The sequence below is a fragment of the Vicugna pacos genome, chromosome 13 (genome assembly GCF_048564905.1).
Source record: "Vicugna pacos chromosome 13, VicPac4, whole genome shotgun sequence".
Lineage (NCBI taxonomy): Eukaryota > Metazoa > Chordata > Mammalia > Artiodactyla > Camelidae > Vicugna > Vicugna pacos.
In genome coordinates, this window is record NC_132999.1 from 67,195,182 (window position 1) to 67,222,365 (window position 27,184).

The following is a 27,184-nucleotide window of genomic DNA, read 5'->3' on the forward strand; positions in this document are numbered from 1 at the left end:
AACATTATGCTTTAGGCCGAACAATATGACGTTTCTAATCCTGTTGGTCAAAAATGGTTGCACGTTGGCACTTTCACGTGGTTCAACTAAATGTTACAGCTCACGAGTGCCCAGCCCCTCCCCCAGACAGGTGCCTGGAATGTTAAGATTTTTACCAGGAGTCTCAGACACTGGTGCCATGTGTTCCATGGCACTCACTCTCTGGCAGGACTGGGTGCTGGGCAGGGATCTGAGCATCCACCCTTAGCTCGAACGTCGGCTCTGCCCTGGCCACCTTGGCCTCGGCAAATTGTGCCACGTCTCCCAGAGCCTTCCCCTGTTCTGAAAAGTGGACTCGTGCGCACATCAGCTCCTCTGATGGTCTGAGGTTCAGACGAGATGTCCCAGGCAGATGGTCAATGGGAACTGGGTCCTGCTGTGGTCAGCATCCCTCAGGAACCTGTCCCTACCCAGGGGGGTGCAGGGCCCTGGTCTGCTTGCCCTGGTGTCTCCAAACCTGGATCCTCTACCGAGTCCTTGTCTTGCAGCGCGGTCAGTCCTGGCGCAAGGCTCACACTCACCTCATAATCAGGGCTGTCAGGTCTTGGGGCCTCTGCCTCAAGCCAGAAGAGTCACAAGCAGGTTACAAGCCACCCCTCTTCTTTCCAGCCCGAGGCCCCGAGATCTGGATATTCCGCTACATTTAGACAAAAATAACCAAACCTGCTGATGTGGGCTGACTGTTCCCCCAAATTCAGATGGAGGGAATTCGCCCAGACCCAGGGTGCGGTTGTGTCTGGATCAGGGACGGGTGGGGCTGCATGGTGGGATCAGTGTCCTGACAAGAAGGGACGTCAGAGAGCTTGCCCTGGCTCTCCCTGCACCATGAGCACAGCCGGATGGCGGCTGGTGCGCCTGGAAAGGCCCTCACTGGGCCCCGACCACACTGGCACCTTGCCCGCAGACGCCCAGCGCCCAGAGCCACGAGAGAGACAGAGACAGACGTCTGCTGTTTAAGCCACCTGATCTGCAGTGTTGTCCCGGCCGCCCGAGCTGACCAAGACACCACGGCCTGAGAAGGTACAAGAACGGCAGTGAATAGGGAAATCAGAAGCTTGTACCCTCTCGTTCCCACTGTCCCGGAACTGCAGACACACACATAACGGTGGCACAGCCTGGTGACCCAGCCAGAAAGTCCAACTGGAGCCAGAGTGAAGGTGCATGCGCTCTCACACCGCTGGCCTGAGGGGCTCCTGATCATCCCAGAGCCACTTTATTTTACTTCTGTGATGACCACAGCACTCACTGTTCACGTTTAATGGGGGAAAAAAAAGGCAGCCCCAACCTTCTGGGGACGTGCTAGGGTGCCATGAATGCCCTGTCTCCAAGGGGACATGCTGCAGCAACGCTGTCTCAAGGCAGACTTTGGGAAACCTTGTTAATACTTCCCAAGGTTCAATTTCCGGGACTGGGGCCCAGAGTCTAAAATAACAGACTAGCAAGTGAGAAACACTTACTCCATGTGGCCACAAGGAAGCTGTCAAGGAAAGTCTTTTCAGATACTGAGACAGTGAGATCGCCTTCAGTGCAAACAGGAGAGAAGCAGATGCTTTAAATGCTTGCATGTCTCAACACTTCAGCAGCCAGTGGTCTACAACTCAGGCTGTAAAAACATATTAAGCCACAAGTCCAAGTTCTGATAGAAAAGTTTTCTCTTAAATAATTTAAAACACATACAGACCTACGCACCCCCAACGTGAACTCTCATCATCACAAATTTACAAAGCTTGTGAATAAACTGCAGGTCAGTGCTGAGTTACGTGCACCATTCCACCCCAGGGCAGCACACAGACCGAAACGCCACGAATGCTGGTTCACACAAAGTGGAGCTAAATCCTAGACAGACGTGTGACAGCAATACCAACAGGAGACACAGGGTTGGCTGACTTGACCAAACAGAATGACAGCCATCTCCAGTAAAGCCGGTGGGTCCAAGTGCCAGGGCTCTGGGTCAGTCTGCGGCAGTCACAGTTCTCAGCACAGACCGATTTCCTAGGGGGGTGGTCAGCACAATGGATGCAGGACATGACACTGTCCCACCACAGAAAGTGTCAGAAATTCTTCTTTGGGGTCAGGTCCTGCAACTCCGGTCAGCTACAGCCTCTGGCTCCTTAGCCCTGACTCAGGAGAGGACAGTGAATGGACAGGTCTCCGTTGGGGCTGTCTGCTGGCGCTCCCACAGCCAGGCTGCTCCCTAATCCAGGCAATGTCCAAATGCAGGACAGGACCCTTCTACCAGGACATGACGCTAGCTCCGGCCTGCCCTAGGGGTCTCCCAGACCTGTGCTTGACTAGGCTGCCACGTATGGACATGGAGGCGGACTCCTGGGTGAAGACTGGAGCTGGGGCCTAGGAGTTATCCACCGCTGCTTGGCATCCACCCAAAGGCCCATGGCAGATGGGTAGCCCAGGTCCTCTAGAGGGCTGCCTTCATCCTCACAGCTAGCCAGAAGCTGTGGGCTTTGCCAGTGTAAGGCCGTGGGAGGCCATGTCAGCTGCTGCCCCACAGACCCCCCAGTGACTCTGTCCTGGCCTCCCCTGCACCCTCACATGCAGCAGGACTGCGTGCAGGCCGGGAGCCCTGCCATCCCGGGTGCGCGGGCCGGCTCAGGGCGGTGGTCAGGGGATGCCCTCCTTCCTCTGGCAGCACTGTGAGGGCGGTGCCGACCAGTCGTAGACATAGGACAAGCGCAGCTGTACCTCCCGCTTGCACAGGCGGCCCTCGCGCGCCAGCGTCTGGTGCTTCTCCAGCATGTCCTCCAGGCTCTGCTTGTGCGTCACCAGGTACTGGTTGCTGCAGCCACGGGACTTGTACTCGGTGTCGAAGCGAGGGTCGTGCTCCCGCTGCACGTCCACCGGCGCCAGCCAGGCGCCCAGAGACACGTCCTCGCTGTGCCAGGCGCGCAGGTACTCGCGGCTGAGGCGCAGGTAGTGCACGAGGTCGGCGGAGAGCACATAGCCGCCGCCCAGCGCGTAGGGCAGGTAGTAGTCGCAGAGCTGCCAGGCGGCCTCGCGCCAGCGGCCCCCTGGCCGGACACGGCCTCGGCCGGAGAAGAAGCCCCAGTAGAGGCGGCGGCGGCGTGCGGGTTCGCGGACGCGCAGCTCCGCCAGCAGCGCGTCCAGCCGCGCGAACGAGTCGTCGTCCGCCTTGAGTACGAACTCAAAGGCCACGTGCTCATCCAGCCAGGCCAGCATGGCCAGCACCTTGGCCGTGAGGTTCTCGTACGCGTCGCGCAGCGCGGGCAGCAGCAGCAGGTCGCCGTGCTGCTCCTGCTCGCGCTCCAGGGCGCGCCGCTCCTCGGCGCCTAGCCCGCCGGTGCCCACGACGAAGCGCGCCCACACGTCCCCGGGGCCGCCGCGCCGCGCCCCCAGCCACGTGCTGCGGACCACGCTCCGTCGTTCCGCCGCCCGCGGCGCGCTGGCCACCAGCACGGCCAGGAAGGCGGTGGCGTGCGCGGGCGCGGCAGGCGCAGCAGGCGCGGCGGGCGCGGCGCAACGCGCCAGGTAGAGCAGCGCGGCGCCGCCCAACGCCAGGCCACCCAGGCCCAGCGCCGTCCGGTGCCGCCACGCGAGCCTCAGCAGCTTCATGGCGCGGGGAGCGCCGCGGACCGAGGCCGCGCGCGGGGAGCGCCGGGGCCGCGCCTTCGGGCCACGTGGTTCCGCGCGCGCTCCTCATTGGCCGCCCAGGAGGGCGTTGCGGCCGCTTCCGCCCGGGGGCAAGATGGCGGCGCAGGCGTCGGCACAGGGAGGCCGCGCCAGCTCGCGCCGCCCCGCGGCCCGCCTCTTCCCGGAAGAAAGATGGCCGCGGCCTAGCGGAGGCCCGGGGAAGGCGTCGCGGGCCCTCGGGCGGCGCTCGGCGGATCCTGGACGAGGAGGAGGGAGGCCGGTGAGTGAGGGCCCCGGGAGGTGACGGCAGATGCCCGGCCCCGGGGCGGCGGGAAGGCGGAGCGCGGGCCGACGGGGGCTTCCGGCCTGGCCCCGGTGTCCACACCGCCGGGCCCCTCGGATGCCGCTGTCGGGGGTCGGTGGAGCCGGTGTCGGCGACGTGCGCTCTGTGCCATCTGTACAGGGCGGGCCGCGGCCCCTCGTAGCCGGGTTTGGTGGAGGTCTGAAAGCGCGCGCAAGCCTGTGACAGCTGGTTCAGCCGGTGGCAGTCGTTAGAACGCCGTGTGCGACTCCTAAAGCCTGTGACGGAGCTTTTAGGAAACGCGTTTGCGCTTTTCGACGACAGCAGTCTTACTAGTTTCCCCAGAACGGACACCGAGGATGGTCGGGAAGTATTGCCTCCACTTAGGCTAGGAGTCCTAGGTGGGGTCCCATGTCAACAGGGCAGAGCCTGCTCTGAAATCCCACCAGGGGCAGGAAGCGGGCAACTGACCGAGGTCCACTGACCCAGGTCCTCAGCCGTGCTGCTCTGCGTGTGTTGCGAAGCTAAATAAACGTGAACGGAGAAAAGGGAGTTTGCTTGGCTTCGTGATATGTATTATTTTGGCGGAGCCTCCAACAGGCCTCCACGAGAGGAGTTACCAGTTGTCTTGGGGTTACTTCTTGTGCAAAGCATCGTGTAGATAACATTTCCTGCACTACCCAGCAAGAAGGTAAGTAGAATCGAGGATTGACTATTCTTTCAAAAAGCAAAGCACAGTCTGTTGGACATGAGACGTGTTTTTATGGCCACGGTCATGGGGTGGCATTGAGGCTGGGAGGAAGCTGTCCTGGTTTGCTCCAGGATTCGGGAACGTGCACATTGGAGTGGGGCAGAAACGCCCGGCTTTGTTCCCTCAGTTTTGTTGAGTGCTTGCTGTGTGGGGAGTGTGGCAGGTGCTGGCACGGTGCCCACAGAGGAGGACAAGTGGGAATTTCAGTAAAGGTGGTCCAGGGGATGGTTACGAGAGCATAGGTGGTGGGTTCTAGTGGGTGCGGGTAGGTTGCAGGCCCTCACGGACGTGGAAGGAGGGACATAAGGCAGCCCTTCGTGAGAGAGTTTCTCCCTCAAAGGAACAGGCCAGCTGAGCTGGGAGAACAGGGTTCGACAGGCCCAGAGGACCGACGTGTGATGGTGTCCACCTGCCAGGGGTGATGTGGGTCAGGGGCAGGCAGGGGAGGAAAGAGGCATCAAAAAAGCAAGTGATGGCCACCAGCCAGGAAGAGCCCTTGTCCTGGCCCCCGGTGTGGTGTGATGGCTGTGCTGCCGACCAGCATGGGAGTCTGTTTTGCTTGTTGGAGGGCACTGTGGTTCTGGAATCCCTGGGCCTCAGTTTGGCTGCAGACAGCACCCTGACCTGGGGTGAGTGTTTCCAAGCCACCCTCTTCGGGCCCTGGGTGCCAGGGGCCTGCCAGAGGAGGTGGGGCCTCTGCGGACCTGACACGGCCAGCGGGTGTTTGCCAGGTGGATAGGCTCCAACAGAAACATGTTAGGGAAGGAAGGAGCTGCACTTCCCTTTTCAGTGATCCGTAAAGTGTGAAGGTCTCTGAGAGGCCCCGTGGGGATTGGGGAGGAAACCTGGAGAAGGAGCCCCAGGGCTGGGCTGGGGTCGGGGGTGAGGGGAGGCAGGCTGGCCCAGGTGGGAGAGCGCATGTGGGAGAGGCTGGGTGGCCCAGGTCCCTGACGTGGACAGAGAGGGGCCTCTTTCTTTTACCGCCAGGCCCAGGCACACCCAGGGTGACAGACTTCCCGGGCATTCAGGCCTTCTCAGTGTTCCTGCACGAACATGAGCAAGGATGCGTGTCTGTGTACACGTGTAGGGGTGTGTGTACGTGTAAATACATGCCTGCATGTGTGCATATGTGTATGCATGCACACGAGTGTGTGTGTGCATGCATGCACGTGCTGTGTCCACTTGTGTGTGTGTGCACAGGGGGCTTGGAGATGGGGAGTAGGAGGGGTGGTGAGCGAGCTTGCTGGGGTCAGCTTCAATGCCAGGAGGGACGGAAGCAGACAGTACTTGGAACAGCCGCCGTGGGCCTTGGGAAGGGGCAGGGTTCGTGGTGCAGGGCGTGCCTTGAGATGGGGCACCATCGTCTGAGTAGGAGGGCGGGCGCTGGAGCAAGGAGAAGTGGCGTGCCCTGCGCGGGTCCTGGGCACCAGGGACTCCTGTGTCTCCATGTGAAGTACCTGCTGGGGCAGCTCCATAAAGCGACAGCTGTGTCTGCTTTGTAGACGTTAACTCTGGTCGGGCTGCGGCAGCCTGGGGCTATTGGCTCACAGCTGCAGTGATGGCACCCAGCCTTCTGCCCACCTGGCAGTGGGCCTCACTGCCTCACTTGCCTCTCCCCTCTCTCCCCAGCTCCTGGCGACACTTGCAGGCTGTCCTGCAGCACAGACCTCGGCGGCCATGGCGTCCAGGCCGGCTCCCCTCTGCGGCCTGGTTCCTTGCTGCCTCTGGCTCCTGGGGGTCTTCTTCCTGGTGGACGTGTCTGCCCGGCCTGCCAACCACTCATCTGCTAGAGAGAGAGCAGGTAACAGGGAGGAAAATGAGATCCTGCCCCCGGACCACCTGAACGGGGTGAAGCTGGAGATGGACGGGCACCTGAACAAGGACTTCCACCAGGAGGTGTTCCTGGGGAAGGATACAAAGGGGTTCGAGGACGATGCAGAGCCTCGGAGGAGCCGGAGGAAGCTGATGGTCATCTTCTCCAAGTAGGAATCGGGTGGGGGCTGCGGGGTGTGCGGGGCGGCTGGCATTGGTCGCCCTGTCGGTCCAGGCCCGGCTCCACGGAGCACAGAGATGACAGCCCTACTTGTGATATGCCGTGGAGGCAGTGCTGTGACAGCTGCTCTGGGAAAGTTTGCCACGTTTGAGCTGTGGAACGTGCAGCCTGTGCTGCGCCCTGTGTCAGGAGGGACTCGGAGGGCCTGGCTGCCCTGCAGTCCCCACGGCCTTGCAGCTTGGAGGGCTGTGGGCTGGCCTGGAGGAGCGCCCGTCTCCAGCCAGGGCCCTGCTGGTCGTGGGGCTGTCGCAGCACCAGCCAGGCTGCCTGGCGGGCGGCCAGGACCTGGAGGTGCGCGGAGTCCGCAGGCCACGTGCTTGTGTAGCTGGTTAGGGCACGTGTGCCGTTGGCTCTGCTGGCGAGTCTGCCCGCTCCTGTGAATGCGTACGTGGAGCCTGCACTGTTCTGCTGACCTGGAGCCCAGGGCAGGTTGCAGCGGGTGGAGCAGGAAGCAGGGCCCACAGAGCAAGGGAGCTTGCGGCGGGCAGGCTGCCCTGTGCAGGTGGTGGGGAAGGCGTGGGTCTGGTCTGGGAGCACAGGGCAGAGGCCCTCCAGGTGGGGCCAGATGCTGACTGGGTCTGTCAGGCTGAGTGGTTCGCTCTCTGCACTGCTGAGGGCAAGCGAGGTACTAGCAGGCCGGCTGTGCTGCTCTCAGGGGCCCTGCCTCTGCCCCGGCCGGTGGGTCCCAGGCCCTCAGGGTCCTGAAGATGTGGTGGCCTCCAGGGTCACCAGTCAGGCTGGGACTGGCGGCCGTGCATTCCAGGCGGGAGACTGGTTTCCTCCTGGGCAGGGCTGGGCACACAGAGGTCACGTGGCCTGAGCCATTGGCCTCAGCGTCCTTGTCTGTGATGTGGGGCCCGCGAGGCCTGCGTCCTGGGTATTGGGGAGAGTCAGGTCCTGGCCCACAGTGCTGGCTTCTCCAGGGGGGACGGGAGGGATAATGGTAGAGAACAGGTGGAGGGCTGGAGGGCGGTGCTGGAGGCGGGGACAGTGGATGCCCCGATGCACCCACCTGGCTGGCCTTCCTGGGTGCTCCCACTTTGCATGGAGAAACTGATGTTGGCAGTTGAAGCGACCAAAGCCTCGTGCACAGATCTCACTGTCCTGTGAAGTGAAATTTTCGTCTGAGGGAACAGAGAGAAGGGCCACAGGGGCAGGTGGCTTCTGGGGGATCTGAAGGTGGTGAGGTGGGGGCCTGTCCTTGTCTCCGTAACGCCCGATGGGGCTCCCCGGGGTGGGTGTTGGCGGCAGCCCCTCCTGCATGGAGCCCTGGGTCCCTGGAATGCGGAGCTGGGAGCAGTGGAGCTGTCCTCGCCACCAGCTCTGGGTGTGGGATTGGGGTTCAGATGCTGAGTTCAGATCACTGGGGCTGCAGGACAGTGGCCCACCAGGGGCAGGGCGTCCCACTGGCCAGTGCACCCGAACTCGGGCCATGTCTGACCACGTTGTGCGTTTTTGTTGCACGTTCTGTGTTTGACAGGGTTGGAGTCGGGGAGTGTCTACTCCGTGTTCATTTTTTCACCCAGAAGTTGTCTACAGAGACTCCCACCTACAGCCGTCCCACCCTGCGGCGCTGCCACCGGCACATGGGGCCCCACATTTTTGCCGCACATCTGCTGCTCCTGCCCCCCTGCTCCCCGCCCAGAGCTGAGCAGTCGTGTGGTCTCAGCACCCAGCTTTGAGCAAATGAAAGTCACGCTGTCGCGGTGCTTTTTGTGCAGGGTGTTTGTTTTGGAATGATGTTCCATTTACAGGAAGGTTGCAGGCTGAGGCCCACGAGTCAGAGTTAAGATGGAACAGTGCTCTGTGACTGTTACCCACCCTCCAGGCTTCAGGTCCCTTGCTGCCCTGGGTCCCATCCGCGGCCCCAGTTTTCCATGACGTGACAGTTGAGGAGGGTTGCTCAGGTGTTTTGTGGACTGTCCCTGATTTGGGATTTGTTGAATGTGTTTTCTCGTGTTTAGACAGGGTTTGTGGGTTTTTGGAAAGAAGAGCCCGGAGATGAGGTGGCTCTCTGGTCACCTCAGATTGGAGGTGCCTGATGCCCCCGTGACGTCATGGGGGTGTCAGCCTGGCCACTGGGAGCTCCCCAGCGCCCCCGCCCGCCTGTTGTTTGAGCCGGCCCTTCCTTTCTGGCACCGCCAGCTACTCCAGCTTCACTTCATCCTGTGTCTCTGCCTCAGCCTGGAATCACCGAGTTCTCGGGCGCTGGTTCATTTCACCAGAGAGCAGGGTTTGGAAACCAGGCCTGGGGCTGCGGGGGTGGGTGCTGCTGCTGGGGGTCTTGTTGCCTGTGGTCCTCTCTGTAGACAGAGCTTGATAACATACGCACATGTGCTGACCTAGGAGTACACGGGTGTGTGCCAGCCCACGCGTGCACGTGTTTTCCCGCCTGTGTCCACAGTGCGTACATAGGTGCACACACACCTGCCTGCACATGCTGTCTAGTTGCCAGTATCTGTCAGTAAACTCGACTTTGCTCTGGTATCTGAACTCTGATCCTGCTACCAGGAGCTTGCTGGGCCTGTGTCCCAAGTGTCTGGGTCTGTGGGTTGATGTTCTGCAGCAAGGAGGGGAGGTGGTTCCCCTCCCAGCAGGCCCAAGACTGGGGGGTAGTGACAGTAAGTGGCAGCTGCAGGACCCAATGTCCCCCCGCGTCCCCTGTCTTCTCCTGCGTCATCACTGTTCATGGGGTTTCATGACTCTCTGTGGAGCCCCTCTGGCCATCCTTCTGTCCATTCGTCTGTCTGTCGGGGCCCTGGACCCGTCTGATGTGTCTCCTGTGCCTGCAGGGTGGATTTGAACACTGACAGGAAGATCAGTGCCAAGGAGATGCAGCAGTGGATCATGGAGAAGACGGCCGAGCACTTCCAGGAAGCCATCGCGGAGAGCAAGGTGCACTTCCGCGCCGTAGACCCCGACGGCGATGGTACGGCCAAACTGCCCTGACCCTGGGGGCCTGGGGCTGCCAGCAGAGGGCAGCACAGGAAGGCAGAGGGGCGGTGGGCCCAGGGACCGGGAACAGAGGACATGAGGTGAGAGGGGCCCTCGCTGGTGTTGCCTGCCAAGCAGACATCCCCACTGGCCTTCAGGGAGGACCGCGGGCTGGGCTCCGGCCAATCTACCGCAAAGCCGAGGCCCTTGCAGGAGGCTCGGTGCTTCTGCCTGTGCAGTTGTGGTAGCACGAGGGTCCTGACAGAAGCATCGCTCTTTAAAGACCTTCATTGTTAAACCTGCTAACAAGTCGGTGTGTTTTTTCAGGCCACGTGTCATGGGATGAGTATAAGGTGAAGTTTTTGGCCAGCAAAGGCCACAGTGAGAAAGAAGTTGCCGAGAAGATAAAGAATAAGTGGGAGCTGAACATTGATGAAGAGAGTGAGTGCCCCTCCCGCGCTGGGCCTTGCTGATGCTGTGGGGGTGGGGGAGGCAGGTGGAGTCATGCCAATGCCGTAGGGGTGACAGGTGGGCGTGGCCAACCGGGCGCTTCTACGGGTCCATTAGGCAGAACACCCAGGACCCTCCAGACTTGGTGGATGGGGGCAGCTGGCAGCCTGGCGTGGGCTTGAGCTCTGGGGAGGAAGTGGCGGGAGGTGCCAGAAGCACTGGGCGGCAGGCCTTGGCCAGGACAGGTCCCCAGTTCTGGATGAAGTCCAAATCCCGAGAGTCGGTGAGGTTGGTGGGGCATCTGCCTGAGGCTCGTGGAGGCGGGTGGGAGCTGGAGCCAGAGGTGCGCGGGCCTGGGCCTGAGGACAGACTCTCCCTCCCCTTAGCGTATCAGAGACGTTCCTTTAGAAACTGATAGAAAGTCTGTGCCTGATGGCTGAGTTCTAAACCTTTGTGCGGGTGACTGTCTGCAGCTCTGAGCCACCCTACCCTTCCCCAGGGCCTGTTTACTGCCTGTCCGAGCAGGCCTGTGGAGGCATTCGTCTCCTGCTCTTCTTTTCCTGGGGGGTCGTCCCCATTGTGGTCTCGTGGCGTCCAGTGTGCCACCTGCAGGATCTTCTCTGGGGCATCTCTGTACCTGTGATGCTGCCCTGTGTCTTGTGTCCGCTTGGCTGTTGGGGTGAGTGTGTCGCAGCCTCCTGCTGGTGTCCCACCGCCCTTCCTGCCTCTGCTTTGCGAGGGCTGCTGCTGTGTTCTTTGGTCCACAGATGTTCGTTGTTGTCGTTTTTAGATGCACTGTGGGCGCCACTCTCTGTCAGGGTGAGTGTTCGTAGGACTGGCCTCCCCGTCTGACATCAGGGTTGCAGCCTGTGCCTTCGTCCTCTTTGCATTTGCTCTTAGTTTTTAATTCCACTTGTGCCTTGCTGGTACACAGGGAAGTGATTGTCTTTTGTCTGGCAACTTCCTGTCCTGCAGCTTTGCTGGCATGGCTCAGTAGTTCCAGGATTTTTTTGTTGGCTCTTTTGGATTTTCCACCGAGGCGATCATGACATCGTTGAACAAAGACAGTTTATTTCCCACTTTTATTCCTTTTCTTGTCTTAATGCGTGAGCTTGGGCTTCCAGTGCTGTGTGAAAAGCAGCAGTGAGAGGGACAAGTCCTAGCCTTGTCTCTGAATTTAGTGGGAAAGCTTCGAATTTCTCGCTCTTGCATGTAATCTTCCCTGTAGGTTTTGTGGATTTCCTCGTCCAGTTGGCGGGTTCCCCTCTGCTCCTAGTTTGCTGAGAGTTGTGATCATGTCTGGGTGTTGGGTTTCGTCATACGCTTTTCTGCATCTGTTGACACGGTCATGTGGCTGTTCTTCACTGGCCTGGTGATGTGGTGGAGTTTATCAGCTGATTACAGATGTTGAGCTGACCTTGCTTTCCTGTGATAAATCCCGCCTGGTTGTGGTGTGTAATTTTTTATGCATTTCTGGACTTGATCTGCGAGTGTTCTGTTGAGTGTTTTGCTGTGTGTTCATGTGAGATACTGGTCTAGTTTTCTTTTCTAGTTTTGGTGTTAAGATGGTCTCGGCCTCACAGAGTGAATTAGGATGTGTACTCGCTGCTTCCCTCCTCTGGAAGAGGTTGTGCGGGTGTGTGTGACCTCTTCCTCATGGGTTTGGTAGGATTCACCCGTGAACCCCCCTTGAGCCTTCGTCTTTCTAAAGCATTTTGGTTTTTTAAGGACTACATAGAGTTTAGCTTTGTTTCGTGAGCCAGTTTGAATTTTTTTGACAACAGACGAGTTAAGCTCACTTAGATTTCTATTTCTTTTTTCCCCTTTCATCTTTTCCCTCTGCTGATGTTGGGATGAAGAGCCCCGGCTTCCCCTCTCTCAGCATGTTTCTCAGCTTTAAGCACGACCCTGACGGCTGTGAACAGGGCTCCCGGCTCTCGAGTTGTGCCGGTGGAGGCTGGCTGTTTATGGAAAGGTGGATTGGGTCTTACACTTTAATTTTTTTCTGCTTACTCTATTGATAACGCACATTTAACTGAATAGAGTCTAAGTCAAGAACAATCTACCCTATTCCTGGATTGGATAGAGACCCCTTTCCTAGTTCATGGGACGCTTCTCAACCACTGGCCATTTTTTCTAAAGTGGTTGTTGGCTCTTTCCGTATTTGTTCCCATGTTGTGTTTCTTTTGTTTGTTCTGTGGTTTGGATTTGCCCCGAAGGCATCCTTTAGAGCGTCTGGGGGCCTCTGTCCTCCTGCCCACATTGGAGAGTCGTTGCCAGCTTCCAGGGTGGCTGCCGGCTGTCTGCCTGCCTGTCTTCAGTGCTCCTTCCCTCAAGCGTATGGGGTCGGGGTCTAGACCGCTTGGTGTCTTTGTCCTCTTCTGGGACTTGAGCAGGTGAATTTGGGATTCTGCCCTCTGCCTGCAGCCCATTGCCCGGCCTCATCTCACACTCAGTCTCGGGGGGTGAGCAGGTCTAGGGGTCAGAAGTGCAGAGCAGCTGTCAGGGGGCTGGGGGTGCTAAGATGTGAGCTCGGGGTCATGCAGCACATCCATGTGGGTTTCTGGGGCCGCTGGCACAAGGCATCACGGGAAGGGGGTCCCTCCCAGGCGTCCCTCCAGCCTGGTGTTGCCGGCGTCCCTGCGTGTGGCCACTTCTCCCCAGTCTCTGTGACTCCCTTCACACAAGGACACCTGGGTTTAGGGCCCACCTGAAATCCTGGGTGATCACAAGATCCTTAACTAATTACAGCTGCAAAGACCTTTTATCCAAATCAGGTCCCACCGCAGGCTTTGGGGGGACATGGCAAGCCTGTGCCCAGCCTGTGGTCCCTGTGGTAGAGGGGTGGGGCACCACCGGTCACTCCCGCCTGCCCGAGGTGCACTTGCTGCCTAGAGCAGCCGCCCTGGGGCTTCTGTTGGTCAGAAGGCAGTAAGGTGTGAGGCAGCAGGCATTGAGTGGGGTCCAGCCATTCCCCCGCTGTGACCAGGCCAGGGCCTGGGCGTCCCTGTTCCCAGCTGAGAGCTGGCATTGGGACCCGGGGGTGGGATGGGGGAGAGAGCACTGTGCTGGCCTCTTCCTGCTTGCCTGGCTGGACACCCAGAGAGTCGCTGACCCCAGGGGCCCGCGCTCCCCACGGGGATCGCGGTGAGAGTGTTTCATGTCTGGAAACTGGGTTTTCCTTCAGAGCCCTGCCCCGTGGACAGCAGGTGCACGTGAAAACATGGGAAGGAACCAAGTCGTGCCTTTGTCCCTGCAGACAACGGCCAGCCTCACCACAGACTTTCCCCTTCCCCGGAGCGCCGCGAGTCAGGGGCAGTGCAGCGTCTGGGGGTCTGTGTCTGTGTGTGGGAGGGGTCTGTGGGGGGGGTGGGAATTTGGGGTGGTCTGTGTCCTGAGGGGTTGGTCTGTGTCTGTGTGTGGTGGTGGGGATCTGTGTCCAGGGGTCTGTGTGTGTGTGGTGGGGGGGATCTGTGTCTGAGGGGGTCTGTGTCCAGGGGTCTGTGTGTGTGGGATGGGGAGGGGGATCTGTGTCTGAGGGGGGGTCTGTGTCCAGGGGTCTGTGTGTGTGGGATGGGGAGGGGGATCTGTGTCTGAGGGGGGTCTGTGTCCAGGGGTCTGTGTGTGTGGGATGGGGAGGGGGATCTGTGTCTGAGGGGGGTCTGTGTCCAGGGGTCTGTGTGTGTGGGATGGGGAGGGGGATCTGTGTCTGAGGGGGGTCTGTGTCCAGGGGTCTGTGTGTGTGGGATGGGGAGGGGGATCTGTGTCTGAGGGGGGGTCTGTGTCCAGGGGTCTGTGTGGTGGGCGGTGGGGGGATCTGTGTCTGAGGGGGGTCTGTGTCCAGGGGTCTGTGTGTGTGGGATGGGGAGGGGGATCTGTGTCTGAGGGGGGGTCTGTGTCCAGGGGTCTGTGTGGTGGGCGGTGGGGGGATCTGTGTCTGAGGGGGGTCTGTGTCCAGGGGTCTGTGTGTGTGGGATGGGGAGGGGGATCTGTGTCTGAGGGGGGTCTGTGTCCAGGGGTCTGTGTGTGTGGGATGGGGAGGGGGATCTGTGTCTGAGGGGGGTCTGTGTCCAGGGGTCTGTGTGTGTGGGATGGGGAGGGGGATCTGTGTCTGAGGGGGGGTCTGTGTCCAGGGGTCTGTGTGGTGGGCGGTGGGGGGATCTGTGTCTGAGGGGGGTCTGTGTCCAGGGGTCTGTGTGTGTGGGATGGGGAGGGGGATCTGTGTCTGAGGGGGGGTCTGTGTCCAGGGGTCTGTGTGGTGGGCGGTGGGGGGATCTGTGTCTGAGGGGGGTCTGTGTCCAGGGGTCTGTGTGTGTGGGATGGGGAGGGGGATCTGTGTCTGAGGGGGGTCTGTGTCCAGGGGTCTGTGTGGTGGGCGGTGGGGGGATCTGTGTCTGAGGGGGGTCTGTGTCCAGGGGTCTGTGTGTGTGGGATGGGGAGGGGGATCTGTGTCTGAGGGGGGTCTGTGTCCAGGGGTCTGTGTGGTGGGCAGTGGGGGGATCTGTGTCTGAGGGGGGTCTGTGTCCAGGGGTCTGTGTGTGGGATGGGGAGGGGGATCTGTGTCTGAGGGGGTCTGTGTCCACATCTAGGGGTGTGTGTGCTTCCGTCTGGGGCGGGTCCATGCCGTCTGCCTCCCTGGGGGCCAAGCTCCCTCTGAGGGGCAAGGCCCTTGGCCTCGGATGCTGCCTCGCCCGGAGCTGGCCCTCTGCACGCAGCAGTGCGTCTTGGAACTTTCTGGATGCGTGTGGGGGTTTCATGTGCCCAGATCCTCACGGATGCCTGTCTCTCAGCACAGGAAGTCCTGGAGAACCTCAAAGACCGCTGGTATCAGGCAGACAGCCCGCCCCCGGACCTGCTGCTGACCGAGGCCGAGTTCCTGTCCTTCCTCCACCCTGAGCACAGCCGCGGCATGCTCCAGTTCATGGTCAAGGAGATCGTCCGGGACCTGGGTGAGGCCCGTCCGCGGGACTGGGCAGGGGCTGCTGTCCACGGCCAGCCCACCCTCCTGGCGGAGCTCAGCACGGGCCAAGCCTGGGTGGGGGTGGCTGCCCGATGAGGCTGGTGCCACGTGGCTGTAGGTCCTGTGAGACATACCTGTTCAGGGTTGGGCTGAAACCTCACAAATGAAAACCTGGCAGCTGGACCCCGTCGGTGGACTTTTCTCCTGAGAGTCCTCGACAGCCCTGTGCCTGCTCGAGCCTGAGTATCTGCCCCCTCGCCTTGCAGACCAGGATGGTGACAAGAGGCTCTCGCTGCCCGAGTTCATCTCCCTGCCCGTGGGCACTGTGGAAAACCAGCAGGGCCAGGACATCGATGACAGCTGGGTGAGGGACAGGAGGAGGGAGTTCGAGGAGCTGATTGACGCCAACCACGACGGGGTGGTCACCATGGCAGAGCTGGAGGTGAGCGCAGGCCCTGGGGGCCGAGGGGCACCGAGCAGAGAGGAGCCCCCATGGGACCGTCCTGAGCCAGGATGGCAGGGTTGGTCTGGCTGTGGCTGTTCCCTTGGTTCCTTGGCCAGGGGACCTGGAGCCCCGGAGCCCATGGAGGTGCTAGTGGCTCCCTGGGGCCCTGCCCGCCAGTGTCATCCGCTTTCCCGCTGAGATCTGAGGCACCTGTGCTCGTCACCGGGTCGGGTGCCTGGGGTGACGCATCCACTCGGGCTCTGAGAAGTGGCGGCCCAGCGGGACAGCTTCTGAGTGTTGTCACTGGTGGTGTGTGTGGGTGCTGCGTGGGGCTTGTTTTTTTCCCATTGCTGGATGAGTCATTTCATTTTACGCCAGAATTCTCTGATCCCTGTTGATAGCTGGGGGCATCTCTGGTGTAGGGACTCCTTCCTGTTGGCACAGCCCTCCTGCAGCCGAGTCAGTCTGTGTCCGTGTCTGTGCGTGTGTGTGTGACCTGCGCCAAGGCCTCCCTTCTCCCTGCCCTGCCCTTCCATGGCCGGGCACCCTGACGAGGATGGGCAGGTGCCCACACGAGTGAAGGCTGCCTGACCCCGAGCCACATCCAGCCTGGCGTCCACCTTCCAGAACATTCCAGAACATGCCCACATCCCTGTCTTGCAGTTTCTTCCTACCAGCCTACAGGGTATTGTGAGTGACGCCTTGAGTCTGTAGTTGGTTAGTGTCCCAGCCCTGCTGCTGCTTCCCTGAGGCGGGAGCTGACCTAGCTCGGGCGTCCCCCAGGTGGTTCCCGGGCAGAGGCCCGAGGAGGGCGCCTGCGGGTGGAGGGGCTGACCCGGCGCTCTTGCAGGACTACATGGACCCCATGAATGAGTACAGCGCACTCAATGAGGCCAAGCAGATGATCGCTATTGCCGACGAGAACCAGAACCAGCACCTGGAGCCAGAGGAGGTCCTCAAGTACAGTGAGTTCTTCACTGGCAGCAAGCTGGTGGACTATGCCCGCAGCGTGCACGAGGAGTTCTGAGTCGCCCCGCCCCTCCCTCTTCCCCCCCTCCCACCTGCCACCCGCCTGCTCGACTCTTCTGAGACGTGCTGAGCACCGCGTCCCGCAACCGTGCTTCGGTTCCCGCGTAATCGCTGCATCTCGCTTCTGAGAACTCAGAGCCCTTCTGCCGAAGGCACTGACCACATCAGGGCCCCGGGCTTGCCACACCGTGGGAAATAACACAGCTCCTGCTGTTTCCTTGAAAACTGAAAGATTAAGATGATGTTTGAGTTGCTCTGCTGGAAACCAGCAGCTGGGTGCCGCTCCTCCCACTGTGTTGGGCGGGGCTGTGAGAATCATCTGGCCCATGGTGTTCAGTCTCCGAGAAAATGCGAGTACTTGTGACAGGAATCACATTAACTTACTTTAAAATATAGTTGCCTTTTTCTCCCAGCTTCATTTTTTGTGTGTGTGGGAAAAAAGCCATGTAGACGACAACTTGGAACATTTGTGGCCAGGTGGCTTCCACTTGAAGCTTTGCGGTGGGTGGTTTGGTTTGAATACTGGGCTCCCCGGTGCTTGCGATCATCTGTGAGTCAGGACTGTCGCGCGGGCTTGAGCGCCCCGCTTGGCAGCGACGGAAAGGGTGACACCGGGGAGAGGACCAGGCAGGACCAAGGTCCTGGTTGGGGGCTGCGTGTGAGGGGCTGGGAGACAGGGAGGGGCCTCCTGCAGAACAGGAGTTGGGGTCTGGGCTGCAGATTTGAAGTCAGGAGCCTGGAGTCCAGGCCTGGGTGAGACCACCTGGGAGGGTCCGGAAGGACGTGGGAGTTTGAGGTGGAGAGGGCATCTCTGAGGACAAGCCCTAGGCCCCCGGGATGGGGTGGGGAACTGGGGAGCCCTTGAGAACCACCCAGGTCCTGGCCTGGGGCTTGGTGTAGGGGACAGGGTGGGGGCGGCCTAGGGGACTGGGAGCCTGTGGACAAGGCTCTGTCCTCCACTGGCCAGTCCCGCTGCCACACCAGGCCTTTCTGGGGGTCAGCTGTGCCCAGTGGTTGGCTGGCATGTGGGGATGGGGGGATTGAGCAGTGAGGCTTTAAATGACTGAGGGAGGGTCTCTGATCTGTGCACCCACGAAGCTTACCACCCCACTGCCGCCCTCTCTGCCAGTCACCCCTCAGATCCCTGAGCCGTGGCCCTTGGCGCTCTGTGGACAGCACACCAGGCCAGTGGTGTGCTCGGGCCTTTGAAGGCCCTGCTGGGGCTGGGGGCTCCGGCTGGGTGGGCAGAGGGGCCGCCCTGAGCTGCCCACGTGACTAGCCCTTGCCACAGGGACCTGCTTCCGAGCAGCGTGGGGAGGCCCTGCCACAGAGGAGCAGGGCGTGGTGACACCTGGCTTGGTTTCCAGACAAACAAGAGGAAAGGCTGTTTTCAGAACGGAGACCAGCCTGCGTGGTGGGTGGGCGGTCCCTGTGGTGGGCCAGGCCCGTGCGGGCGGGTGGGCACGAGCCAGTCGGTGTGTGATGCTCAGACAGAGGTGTGAGCCAGCCAGGCTGGCTTGCAGGTGACGCATAGTTGTCTGTCCAGGGGTCACCTGCAAGCAGACCCCTGTCTGCTGCCTGGTGTCTGGGGCCTTGGGTGGCAGAGACCAGCACCGCCAGAGGGTGGGCGGCCCACACGTGGCCCCCAGCAAGGGGAGGGTCTGCCCTGGAGTGCGGCTCTGCTCCCCTGCCCTCCAGTCACCCCGGCCTCAGAGGCTGTGGTTTGTCTTTAAACTTTTTTCTCGCCATCAGTGGCAGACGAGGCCCGCACACGCTCACACATATACACACCACGCGTGTGGACAATCCACCCCTGCCCCGTGGACCCTGTCTCTGGGGGAGGCGTGGCCCCTGCCTGGGGGTGGAGCCAGGCTGAGGTGGAATTTCCCGCAGGTGGGCCGGGAGCTCAGCTCCTCACCTGTGCCCCCCCAGGAGAAGGGGAATTTCCAGCGCCTGTCAATTCCCCACCCCTATCTTTCCCTGCAGGAGGCCCCCCCACCCACCTGAACTTTAAGGTTAACTGTTAAGCAGATAATCCTGTCTCATGGTTAAGATTTAAAGGCACCGAAGGATACAGTATGGCCTCCGTGTTTCAGGGCCACCAGTGGTCAGGGCTTTGCACAGGAGAAAGCATGTGCACGCGCGCGTGTGTGTGCACCTGTGCTCTGCCTCACGCCCCGCAGTGGCTGGCAAACAGACCCCCACCACCGCCGCCTGTCCCAGGACTGCCTGGCCCACGTCTGAGGACACACGGCTCCGCGGGTCAATCGCACGGTGGCTCTAGCCTCTGTCCTACTGGTGGGTGTAGGGACTGGGGCCAGAGCGGGTGGTTTTTCCTCACGGGAGCCCCCGGGCACATCCCCAGGTGCTCACAGGAGCAGCACACACGGCTGGCATGTGCGGCCAGAGCCACGTGCACATGCACAGACGTGGCCCACACGCTCCCAGGCACATGCCACACCTGGGATACGGGGCTGGGCTTGGCCAGCAGCAAGCGCTGAGTCTGCTCAGGCAGTCTGGAGGCGGGTGCTTACCTCTCCCTGGCCTGGAGGCTGGATGTCCGAGACCAGGGTGTCATCCCTGTGTGTGGGTCTGTGCCCTGACTTCCTCCTCTTAGAGGGACACCAGTCACATTGGATCAGGTCCCCTTATGACCTCATCTGACCTTAATTGCCCCTTAGCGTCTCCAAATATAGCCACCCAGGGGTCAGGGCTTCCACGTGTGAATTTGGGGTGCTGACGTGAACTCACCCCTAACCCTGAGGTCAGCTGGTCTCTCACCAGCACGTGCCTGCACACACACTCACACACGTGCACACTCACTGTGGGCGCTGGTCACGAGGCATCTCACCCACCAGAACTGCTGGCTGCTGCATCTGTCTGAGCTGGGTTTGGACACTTGGGCTAGTGCCCACACTCTGGAGCCCTGGGCACTGCCATCCTCCACCCACTGCAGCTGATGCCAGGAGAAGGTCCATACTGCGAGGGAGCCTGTGCCCTGATCCTGTTCTGCCTCAGCTGACCCATGTGCTCTGTGCACCTGTCTGCGGACGAGGGGTTGAGGACAGGTGTGGCCAGGGCCTTCTGTGGGGGACTGCAGGAGCAGCTGCCGCTCCTCCTGAGGGGTCTGCCCTGTGCAGGGAGAGTGGGTGCCCAGAAGAGTTGAGCCACATGGACGGATCCCAGGACCATCCTGGTCCAGGCAGCTTGGCCACGCTGGGCAGGGCAGGGGGACACCCAGGACGCCTGGCCAAAGAGACCCCACTTTCTTGTGAAGCAGGAGTGGGAAGGGTCCAGTGTGAGGGGTGAGTGCAGACCACTGGGGTTGGAGGACCTGGCCTGGCCCTGGCAGGGCTGGGGCTGCAGGTCCCCACTTGGGGTGCAGCGGGGGTCTGGATCAGTGTCCAGCTGCCACCTGGACTGGGCCTGACGGCAGTGGGCCTTGTTGAGGGGTTGGGAGCCTTGGGGCCCAGGGCAGAAGACAAACCCATGGCTGGCTGGGAGGGGGCTTCCCAGACAAGCTGCCTTCCCACCACCAGCCTGGGTTGGGGTCACCAGCCCTTCCTGGGGCCTCCTTCCTCCTAGTTCCTCCTCCTGCCCTCCCCACCCCTCCCCCGCAGCCCTTATAGCCACTTCCTGCAAGGAAAAACCCCAGACTCCCGAGCTGCGGAGTCGAGAATGCGCGTGGGAGCCCAACCACCTAGGGCGCCTGGCTCAGCCCTCCTGCTCCTGGGGCTCGCGCTTGGCGCTGCGGCCCAGCCCAGCTGCGGTGACGGCACCTACCCCAGTGGCAGCAAGTGCTGTAAAGAGTGCCTGCCTGGTGAGTCCCCAGACATGGAGCAGGGGAGGGGAGCCTGAAGGGACACAGGATAAGGAGATGGGGTCAGGGGACACAGAGACGGGGAACATGTAGATGGGGAACAGGGTGGGGGGGAGGTGGGGACAGAGAGGGGCCTACGGATGGGTCACGTGGTGCAGGCGTTGTGGGGCAACTGGACTCGGTGACAGGGTAGGTGACACTCCAGGATGGTGGGTGACCTGGAGCCACCCCGGGACAGTGGGCCAGCCTGAGGCTGGGCGGCGGGCTGCCGAGGGAGCGCGAGGCCAGGCCATGCCGCTTCCTGACCCCGGCCTTCTGCGGCAGGTTATGGGATGGAGAGCCGCTGCACCAACTCCCAGGAAACAGTGTGCCACCCGTGCGCCCCCGGCTTCTACAACGAAGCGGTTAACTACGAGGCCTGCAAGCCCTGCACACAGTGCAGCCAGAGTGAGCCCCACTATGCACCAGGCCCGGCCATTCCACAGGAGACCACACAGGGTCCCACAGCCACAGAACAAACCCACAATGGGGTCTGCTCTGCCCTGGGGTTCCCATGAGGAGCTGAGGCTTCCCACAAGGCGCCTACCCCTCCAGAGGGGCCAGGGCCACATGGCCGGGGTGGGGGTGAGACCTGAAGTCAAGGGCCACAGAGGGTCCTGAGCAGGCTGGCAGGAGGGTAGCAGTTCCTGAGGACATGTGGCAGGAGGGATGGGAGAGGACTAGGAGCTGCCTGGCTCTGAGGGGGCTACTGGCCTGGGGGAGGCGGATGCCGACCCTTGGCCTTGGTCACCGGCCTGCTCTGGGGCTCAGGCCTCCCCACTGACTGTGCCCACCCCACCTGACCCCCAGGAAGTGGGAGCGAACCCAAGCAGAGATGTACACCCACAAGGGACACAGTCTGCCACTGCCGGCCAGGTACCCAGCCCCTGGAGGGCCACGGCTACAAGCGTGGAGTCGGTGAGTTCTGGCCAGGGGTGGGGAGCCCTTGGAACCATGTGAAAGGAGCGTGTCCCCCATGCTGTCATCTCCCCCAGAAGCCCTGCCCCAAAGCCTGGCCATGGACCCCTTCGCCCAGTAGGTCATGCCAAGACAGGGTACGGGGGCCCCCGGATCAGGGCCAGGGGGCATCATGCAGCTGGGAGGGGCTTCTGGAGGCCAAGCGCCCCCGGGCAGGGCAGATGTGCAGAGCCCGCTGACTTCGTTGCAGACTGTGCCCCGTGCCCACCAGGACACTTCTCGCCCGGCAACAACCAGGCCTGCCAGCCTTGGACCAAGTGAGTGTTTCAGGGGCTGGAGGACTCGGGTGGCCTGGGGTCTGTGCACCCGGACTCAGGTCTGTGGGTAGGGAGCTGCTGTCGGGGAGCTCCTAGGCCCTGCCCCCCGGCCTCTGTGCCCCCATTGTGATCTCTGTCCGCTGGCCCTTGACTCCCATGACCCCTGGTTCCCCCAGGGCCCCAGCCCCACAGCTCAGCCCTGGCCCAGGCTCCCCTCACTGGCCTTCCTGCTGAGCTGGAGTGGGAGGGCTGAGAGACCCCAGCCCAGGCCCAGGAGTGTGTGAGGCCTCCCTCAGTCACAGCTGAGAGCTGTGTCCTGTCCTCGCAGGACCTCCATGGTGGGGACGGGAGGAGAGGGCAGCGGGGTGTGGAGGGAAAGGCGCAGTGGGGACAGGTCTGGAGGGGCCGGTGGGGAGCAGGGTGAGTGAGGGATGAGGGCTGGGAGGGCCAAGGCTCCTGGGGGCCTGGTGGATCCTGGACTCTGTTGCTGCCGGAGGTGACCCACTGTGGGCCCCTCATTCCTCCCTATGACTCCTCTGATTGCTGGAGGAGGAGCTGGGGGGTACTCCGACCTGATCAACACCCTTGCCCTCCTCAGCTGCACCTTGGTGGGAAAGCGCACACTGCGGGCGGCCAGCAACAGCTCGGACGCTGTCTGTGAAGACAAGGGCCCCTCAGCCACACCGCCCTGGGAGACCCAGGGCCCCCCAGCCCGGTCCCCCACTGCCCAGCCCACCACTGCCTGGCCCAGGGCCTCACAGGGGCCCTCCACACCCCACACAGAGCCCCTCAAGGGTAAGGAGACCTGGCCTCGTCCCAGCAGGGCTCTCCCCCAACCCAGAAGGGGAGTAGGGTAGGGAGGGAGGGTTGGGATGGAGCCACCCTGTGGCCTCATTGGGGCCCCCCTGCACTGGGCCCCTTCTTCTGTGGACCCCACCCCAACAGGCCCCGCCTCCCTACAGGCCCCGAGCTGGCTGCTGTCCTGGGCCTGGGCCTGGGCCTGGGTCTGCTGGCCCCTGTGGCTGCCATGCTGGCCCTACTCCTGCACCACAGGGCCTGGAGGCTGTCACCCAACGCCCCCAAGCCCCCAGGTGAGTGCCCATGGTGGGGCCCCAGACCAGACTGCCTCCTGGAGGTGCGGGACCCCTGCCCACCTCCCACCTCTCGATCCTTCCTTCTTCCCAGGGGGAAACAGCTTCCGGACCCCTATCCAAGAGGAGCACGCCGACGCCAACTCCAGCTTGGCCAAGATCTGAGCTGCGTCCACCGTCATGGGAGCCGGCGCCCCCTTCCCAGGCCGGGGCCCCAGAGGGGCATCAAGGGCCCCCCAGGCGCAGGCTGCCCCACCTGTCGCCCTGCCCTGTGCCGTTTTAGGTGCTCCTGGGCTGGCCCCCTGGGCTCTGCTACGTATGCTGTGCATACTCCCCACCCGGGCGGGGCCCCAATAAACGACGTTGGCAAACGAGGGTCTGTGACTGGGCACAGGTGGGCTGAGGGCTGCACACCCACGGTGGGTAGGGTGTGGGGAGGGGCTCCTGTGGGGCACTCAGAGACCCCAGGGCTGCTGTCCCCCTGTCCTCTGGGCACATCCAAGTCCCTGTGCACTGAGAGTCAGGCAAGATCTTAATCCGGGCGAATGGACCCGAGGGCACTGGGGCCACTCGAGAGGGGCCGGCAGGGGCTGCTGGGCTGGATCCTAATGGAGCAGGTGGGAACCCTGAGGCCATGGTCCCAAAGGGCGTTTTAGGACCATCTGTGGGGTCTCTGGGTACCCCTTCCAAGAGAGGACACAAGTGTCTCTTTCTTCCCTGCTGGACCTGAGCACGTGATGACCCCAATACCCCCATCGACGCCTGAAGGGCCCTCGAGTCTGCCGAGGCCTGCTTGATGCCATCCAGGGGGACTCGGGCCGTGAACAACCCCCCTGGGAGTCCCAGTAGTGGGCGGCACCCTACAGTCCTGCACAGAAACTGGGGCTCCTGACACCAACGATTTGTCCACCCTGGGAGCAAACAGAAACATGCATAGCAGCTTTCTGTGCAAAGGTTCCAAGGTGGGAAACCCAAGTGTCTGAGGACAGTAGAGTGGGCTGGTAGTTGACCAGCACTGAGGGAGAGTGCCCGGCTCCGGCACCGACACGGGTCTGGAGGGATGGAGAACGCGGGAGTGAGTGGCAGGGGTGTGTCTCCGTGCCCCTCCCTGCACACGAAGTGTGAGGACTTAACCGGCTCACCCGAGCTAAAGGCAGACGCTGCACAGTCAGCCCCAGGGTGGCCATGGAAACCTCCATGGCCCCTAGACTTTTGCGCCCCTGGTGACCGAAGAATTACCATGAATCAAAATAAAAGACCACGAGGTGCTGGAGGTTTCAGCTCCACTCGGGAGAGCAGAGGCATGCAAGAGCCGGAGACAGCCTCTGCCAGTGCGCTTGGCCAAGATGCCTGCCTGATGCCCCTTCACGGCCACCGACAATGCGTGCAAAGAGGACGCAGGCCTCTGATGCTGGCAGATCCTCAGCGAGGCTACCCTGGGGCCCCTCCTGGTTTCCCAGGCTGGCTTTCTTCCCAGAGTGGCCCTAGAGGGCTGTCTCACCTCTCCTCAAACCTCTGACCCCTGACCCATCCCTTGGACCTCTTGGTGCAAAGGGGAGCTGGCGCTATCCGAGCTCGGGATGAACGTGTACTCTCTGCCCTTGCAGTGGGCAGCAAGTTGGCACCACTGATCTGCAGCCCCTAGCCCGGGCAGTGTGAGGCTGTGCAGAAAGCTTATGGGACCTGAAGGAGGGGCTGGGTCCTTGAGGCCTGGGGGCCAAAGGTCATGGGAAAGGGCTTCCTCCCAAACCTCCCAGCTGTTCTCCCAGCCAGAATCCCCACCTTGTCCCTGCCTGGTGGCTCCACCTCTGCCATCAGATAGATGGATGGACAGACAGATGGATGGGCAGATGGACAGGGGTTGGAGACCTTCTCTTTGCTTCAATGCTGCCCCTAAGCACGCTCTCCACCCTGTCTCTGCTGACAACCATCCCCCACCCCGCGCCTGAGCCCCGCCTGGGGCCCACAAGCACCCTCCAGTGTGCCCTTGGCTGCATCTTCCTACAGGGACCCTGCTCCAGGGCCCCAGCCTGGACTCTGCGCTTGGGGGACCCTCTCCCCATGAGGGCATGCTACTCATGTGAGCTGAAGCAAAAGATGAAAATGTGACAAGCTGCTCAGAAACTACTGGAAAATACAGACGAGCAGATAGAAATCACCCCCTGCCGCCCTGCCCTGTTCAGAAACTCCTCAGCCTGCGGCCGCGTGGGAGGGGCCTTCCGGAGTCTCGGGAACTGGAGAGCAGACTCAGGCCCCGGTCCTGACATCACTCTTGCCTCTTCGCTCACAGCCACCACCCCCACGGTCACGTGACCCTCCCTCTGGTTTCCTGCCACTGCAGGTGGCAGTCCCCCCAAGGCACTTGACCTGCAGACAGCCTGCCCCAACGCCTGCTGTGCCGGCCCCACTTTCAGAAGGGCCGACAGCAGGACCTAGTCTCACATGCATCATTTGTAGGGGACTCGCCATATTTTCTTGGGCGCTCACCAGAACTGCGGTGACCAGCAGACCAGCCCTTTAAACTGAGCAGGGGTGGAAGGCCCAGACCTGCCCAGTTCTCTACTGGGCACCTTCACCTAGTGTCCAGGGACGCCCGGACGGCCGGACGGCCTCCCGTTCTGTCCCAGTGCTCAGACCCACCTCCCGTCTAGGAGCTGAACCAAGGACTGGGGCAACCCTCAGGGGGGCCCTTCCGCAGTCCCAGCGGCCTCACCTCACCCCAGTCACCTGCAGCCACAGCTGCCCTGTAGACTCCTCCCTTTCCTACAGGACTGAGTTGCTCTTCTGAGGTGGTCTTGCACATCCTGGGACTTGAGAACAATCCTTGAGTCACAAATCGCTGACTCCTGTCATTTCCTTCCGAAAAGGACAACTGCTCCAGCAGGTGAGGTGGGGCTGCAGGTCTCAAAGGGTCTTGAACCAAGTCTCCTGGGTCTGCCCAGGTAACAAGGTCACAACCGTAACACACCTCCAGTCACACTCCTGGGACCACACTGCCTACCCCGCAGCATTCCCTGAGGTCTTCACCAGCTTCCCCAGTACCAGGCCTCAACTCCAGGGCCAAGTGACCCAGGAAGGCTTCCTGGAGAAGGCAGGGCCTCAGAGCCCCTTGATGCCACTTGGAGAACCTGAGGCTCAGAGAGATGAGGACAGTTCACAGTGAGTTGGAGGCTGAGTTCTCTGTGGCTCAGGACCTCTGTTGGGGGCCCTCCTTCCACACCCTCCAGGACTGCCGCCTTCATGTGCTGGGCTCTGGGTAGAACCTGCCCAGCAGTCAGAGCTGCAGCCTGGGCAGCCACCTCCTCCCTAAACGTCAGGGTTCAGTTAGTGCCCCGTCTCTCCCTGACAGCTCTTCCCAGCAGGTGTCTGCATGGCTGCAGCCCACAGGTGTGTGTATGTGGTGGGGGGGCTTGCATGTCTGAAGCCCGGAAAGGCCCAGTTGGCCAAGTTGAGGGGTACTCGTCCTAATTTCCAGAAAGTGGGGGCTCGTCCTGATTCCTGGAAAGAAGGGCATTTGTTCTAACCCTCAGAAGTTGGGGGGTCCTCCTGATCCCTGGATGAGTTCCAAGGCTGCTCAGGACTGGGATTCCAGGACTTCCGGCAGGTGGACAGGTGTGGGGTCCGGGCTCTGCAGGCTTAACTTCATCCCCCCTGCTCTGGGCATCAGAGAGCTTTAACAACCCCTGAGGAAGCTGGAGGTGGGGAGCAGACTCAACCAGGAGCCAAGAGGGTGCAGCAAGGGAGCAGTTCCCGATGAGTCCACTGTGGTGGGGGGTCCTGGCATAAGCTGTCCATGGCTAATGCCCAGTCTGAACGACTCAGGGCACCCTGCATTCAGCACCCATTCCTGCTGGCCCTCCCACCCCACCCCAGTTCCTTCAGACCTGGTGGCCACAGGTTTTGCATAGAAAACATTTCTGACACCCACCCTTTGTGCCCCAGCCGCGGTGTGGCTGGGGATAAGACCGGTGTTTCCCCTGACAAGGCACACACATCTGGGGCGTGTTTAGTTTTTGGACAAGAATTCCTGGGCCAAAGGGCATGATCACTTGGGAATCCCTCAAGGTCACTCCGAAACATGGGTCTCCTGGACACCCCCTCTTTCATGGTCACGTGCTCTGCAGGCTGTGATGGGACTCGCCCCCTTGAGGTTCCTCTGGGCTCCCTTGAATTAGAAAAAAGACTATTTTGTAGAGCAGTTTTGTGTTCACAGCAAAAGTGAGGGGAAGGTCTAGAGATTTCCCATATACCGCACCCCCGCCAGCCTCCCCCACGATGGACGCCACAGAGGGTGCGTTTGTGACAGAGGAGCTTGCAGGGACACAGCCTGGCCGCCCAGAGTCTCGCGTTCACACCAGGGTCGCTCCGCGCTGTGCTTCCTGTGCTTGGGACAGGTATCTCCCGCTGTAACCACACAGGGTCTCACTGCCC

The 27,184-nt window shown here is 61.5% G+C and overlaps 3 protein-coding genes across 3 annotated transcripts; 2 read left to right on the top strand and 1 right to left on the bottom strand.

Annotated features, from left to right (window-relative positions):
* B3GALT6 (beta-1,3-galactosyltransferase 6) lies at nucleotides 1-3,736 on the bottom strand. The gene has a single exon (XM_006196968.4). It carries the CDS (start codon nucleotides 3,625-3,627, stop codon nucleotides 2,659-2,661), a length of 969 nt encoding a protein of 322 aa, XP_006197030.2. The 5' UTR covers nucleotides 3,628-3,736; the 3' UTR covers nucleotides 1-2,658.
* A 39-nt stretch (nucleotides 3,737-3,775) lies between these two features.
* SDF4 (stromal cell derived factor 4) lies at nucleotides 3,776-16,980 on the top strand. Its single transcript, XM_006196572.4, has 7 exons — nucleotides 3,776-3,925; nucleotides 6,327-6,679; nucleotides 9,543-9,679; nucleotides 10,012-10,125; nucleotides 14,925-15,083; nucleotides 15,361-15,536; nucleotides 16,390-16,980. Exons 2-7 carry the CDS (start codon nucleotides 6,375-6,377, stop codon nucleotides 16,564-16,566), a joined length of 1,068 nt encoding a protein of 355 aa, XP_006196634.1. The 5' UTR covers nucleotides 3,776-3,925; nucleotides 6,327-6,374; the 3' UTR covers nucleotides 16,567-16,980.
* Nucleotides 16,981-18,630: 1,650 nt separating this feature from the next.
* On the top strand, nucleotides 18,631-23,124 carry TNFRSF4 (TNF receptor superfamily member 4). The gene is given in 7 exon segments (XM_072975679.1): nucleotides 18,631-20,388; nucleotides 20,713-20,835; nucleotides 21,238-21,345; nucleotides 21,596-21,662; nucleotides 22,261-22,457; nucleotides 22,625-22,841; nucleotides 22,843-23,124. Coding segments are annotated over 7 exon segments (930 nt in total). The 5' UTR covers nucleotides 18,631-20,246; the 3' UTR covers nucleotides 22,919-23,124.
* The last annotated feature ends 4,060 nt before the right edge of the window (nucleotides 23,125-27,184 follow it).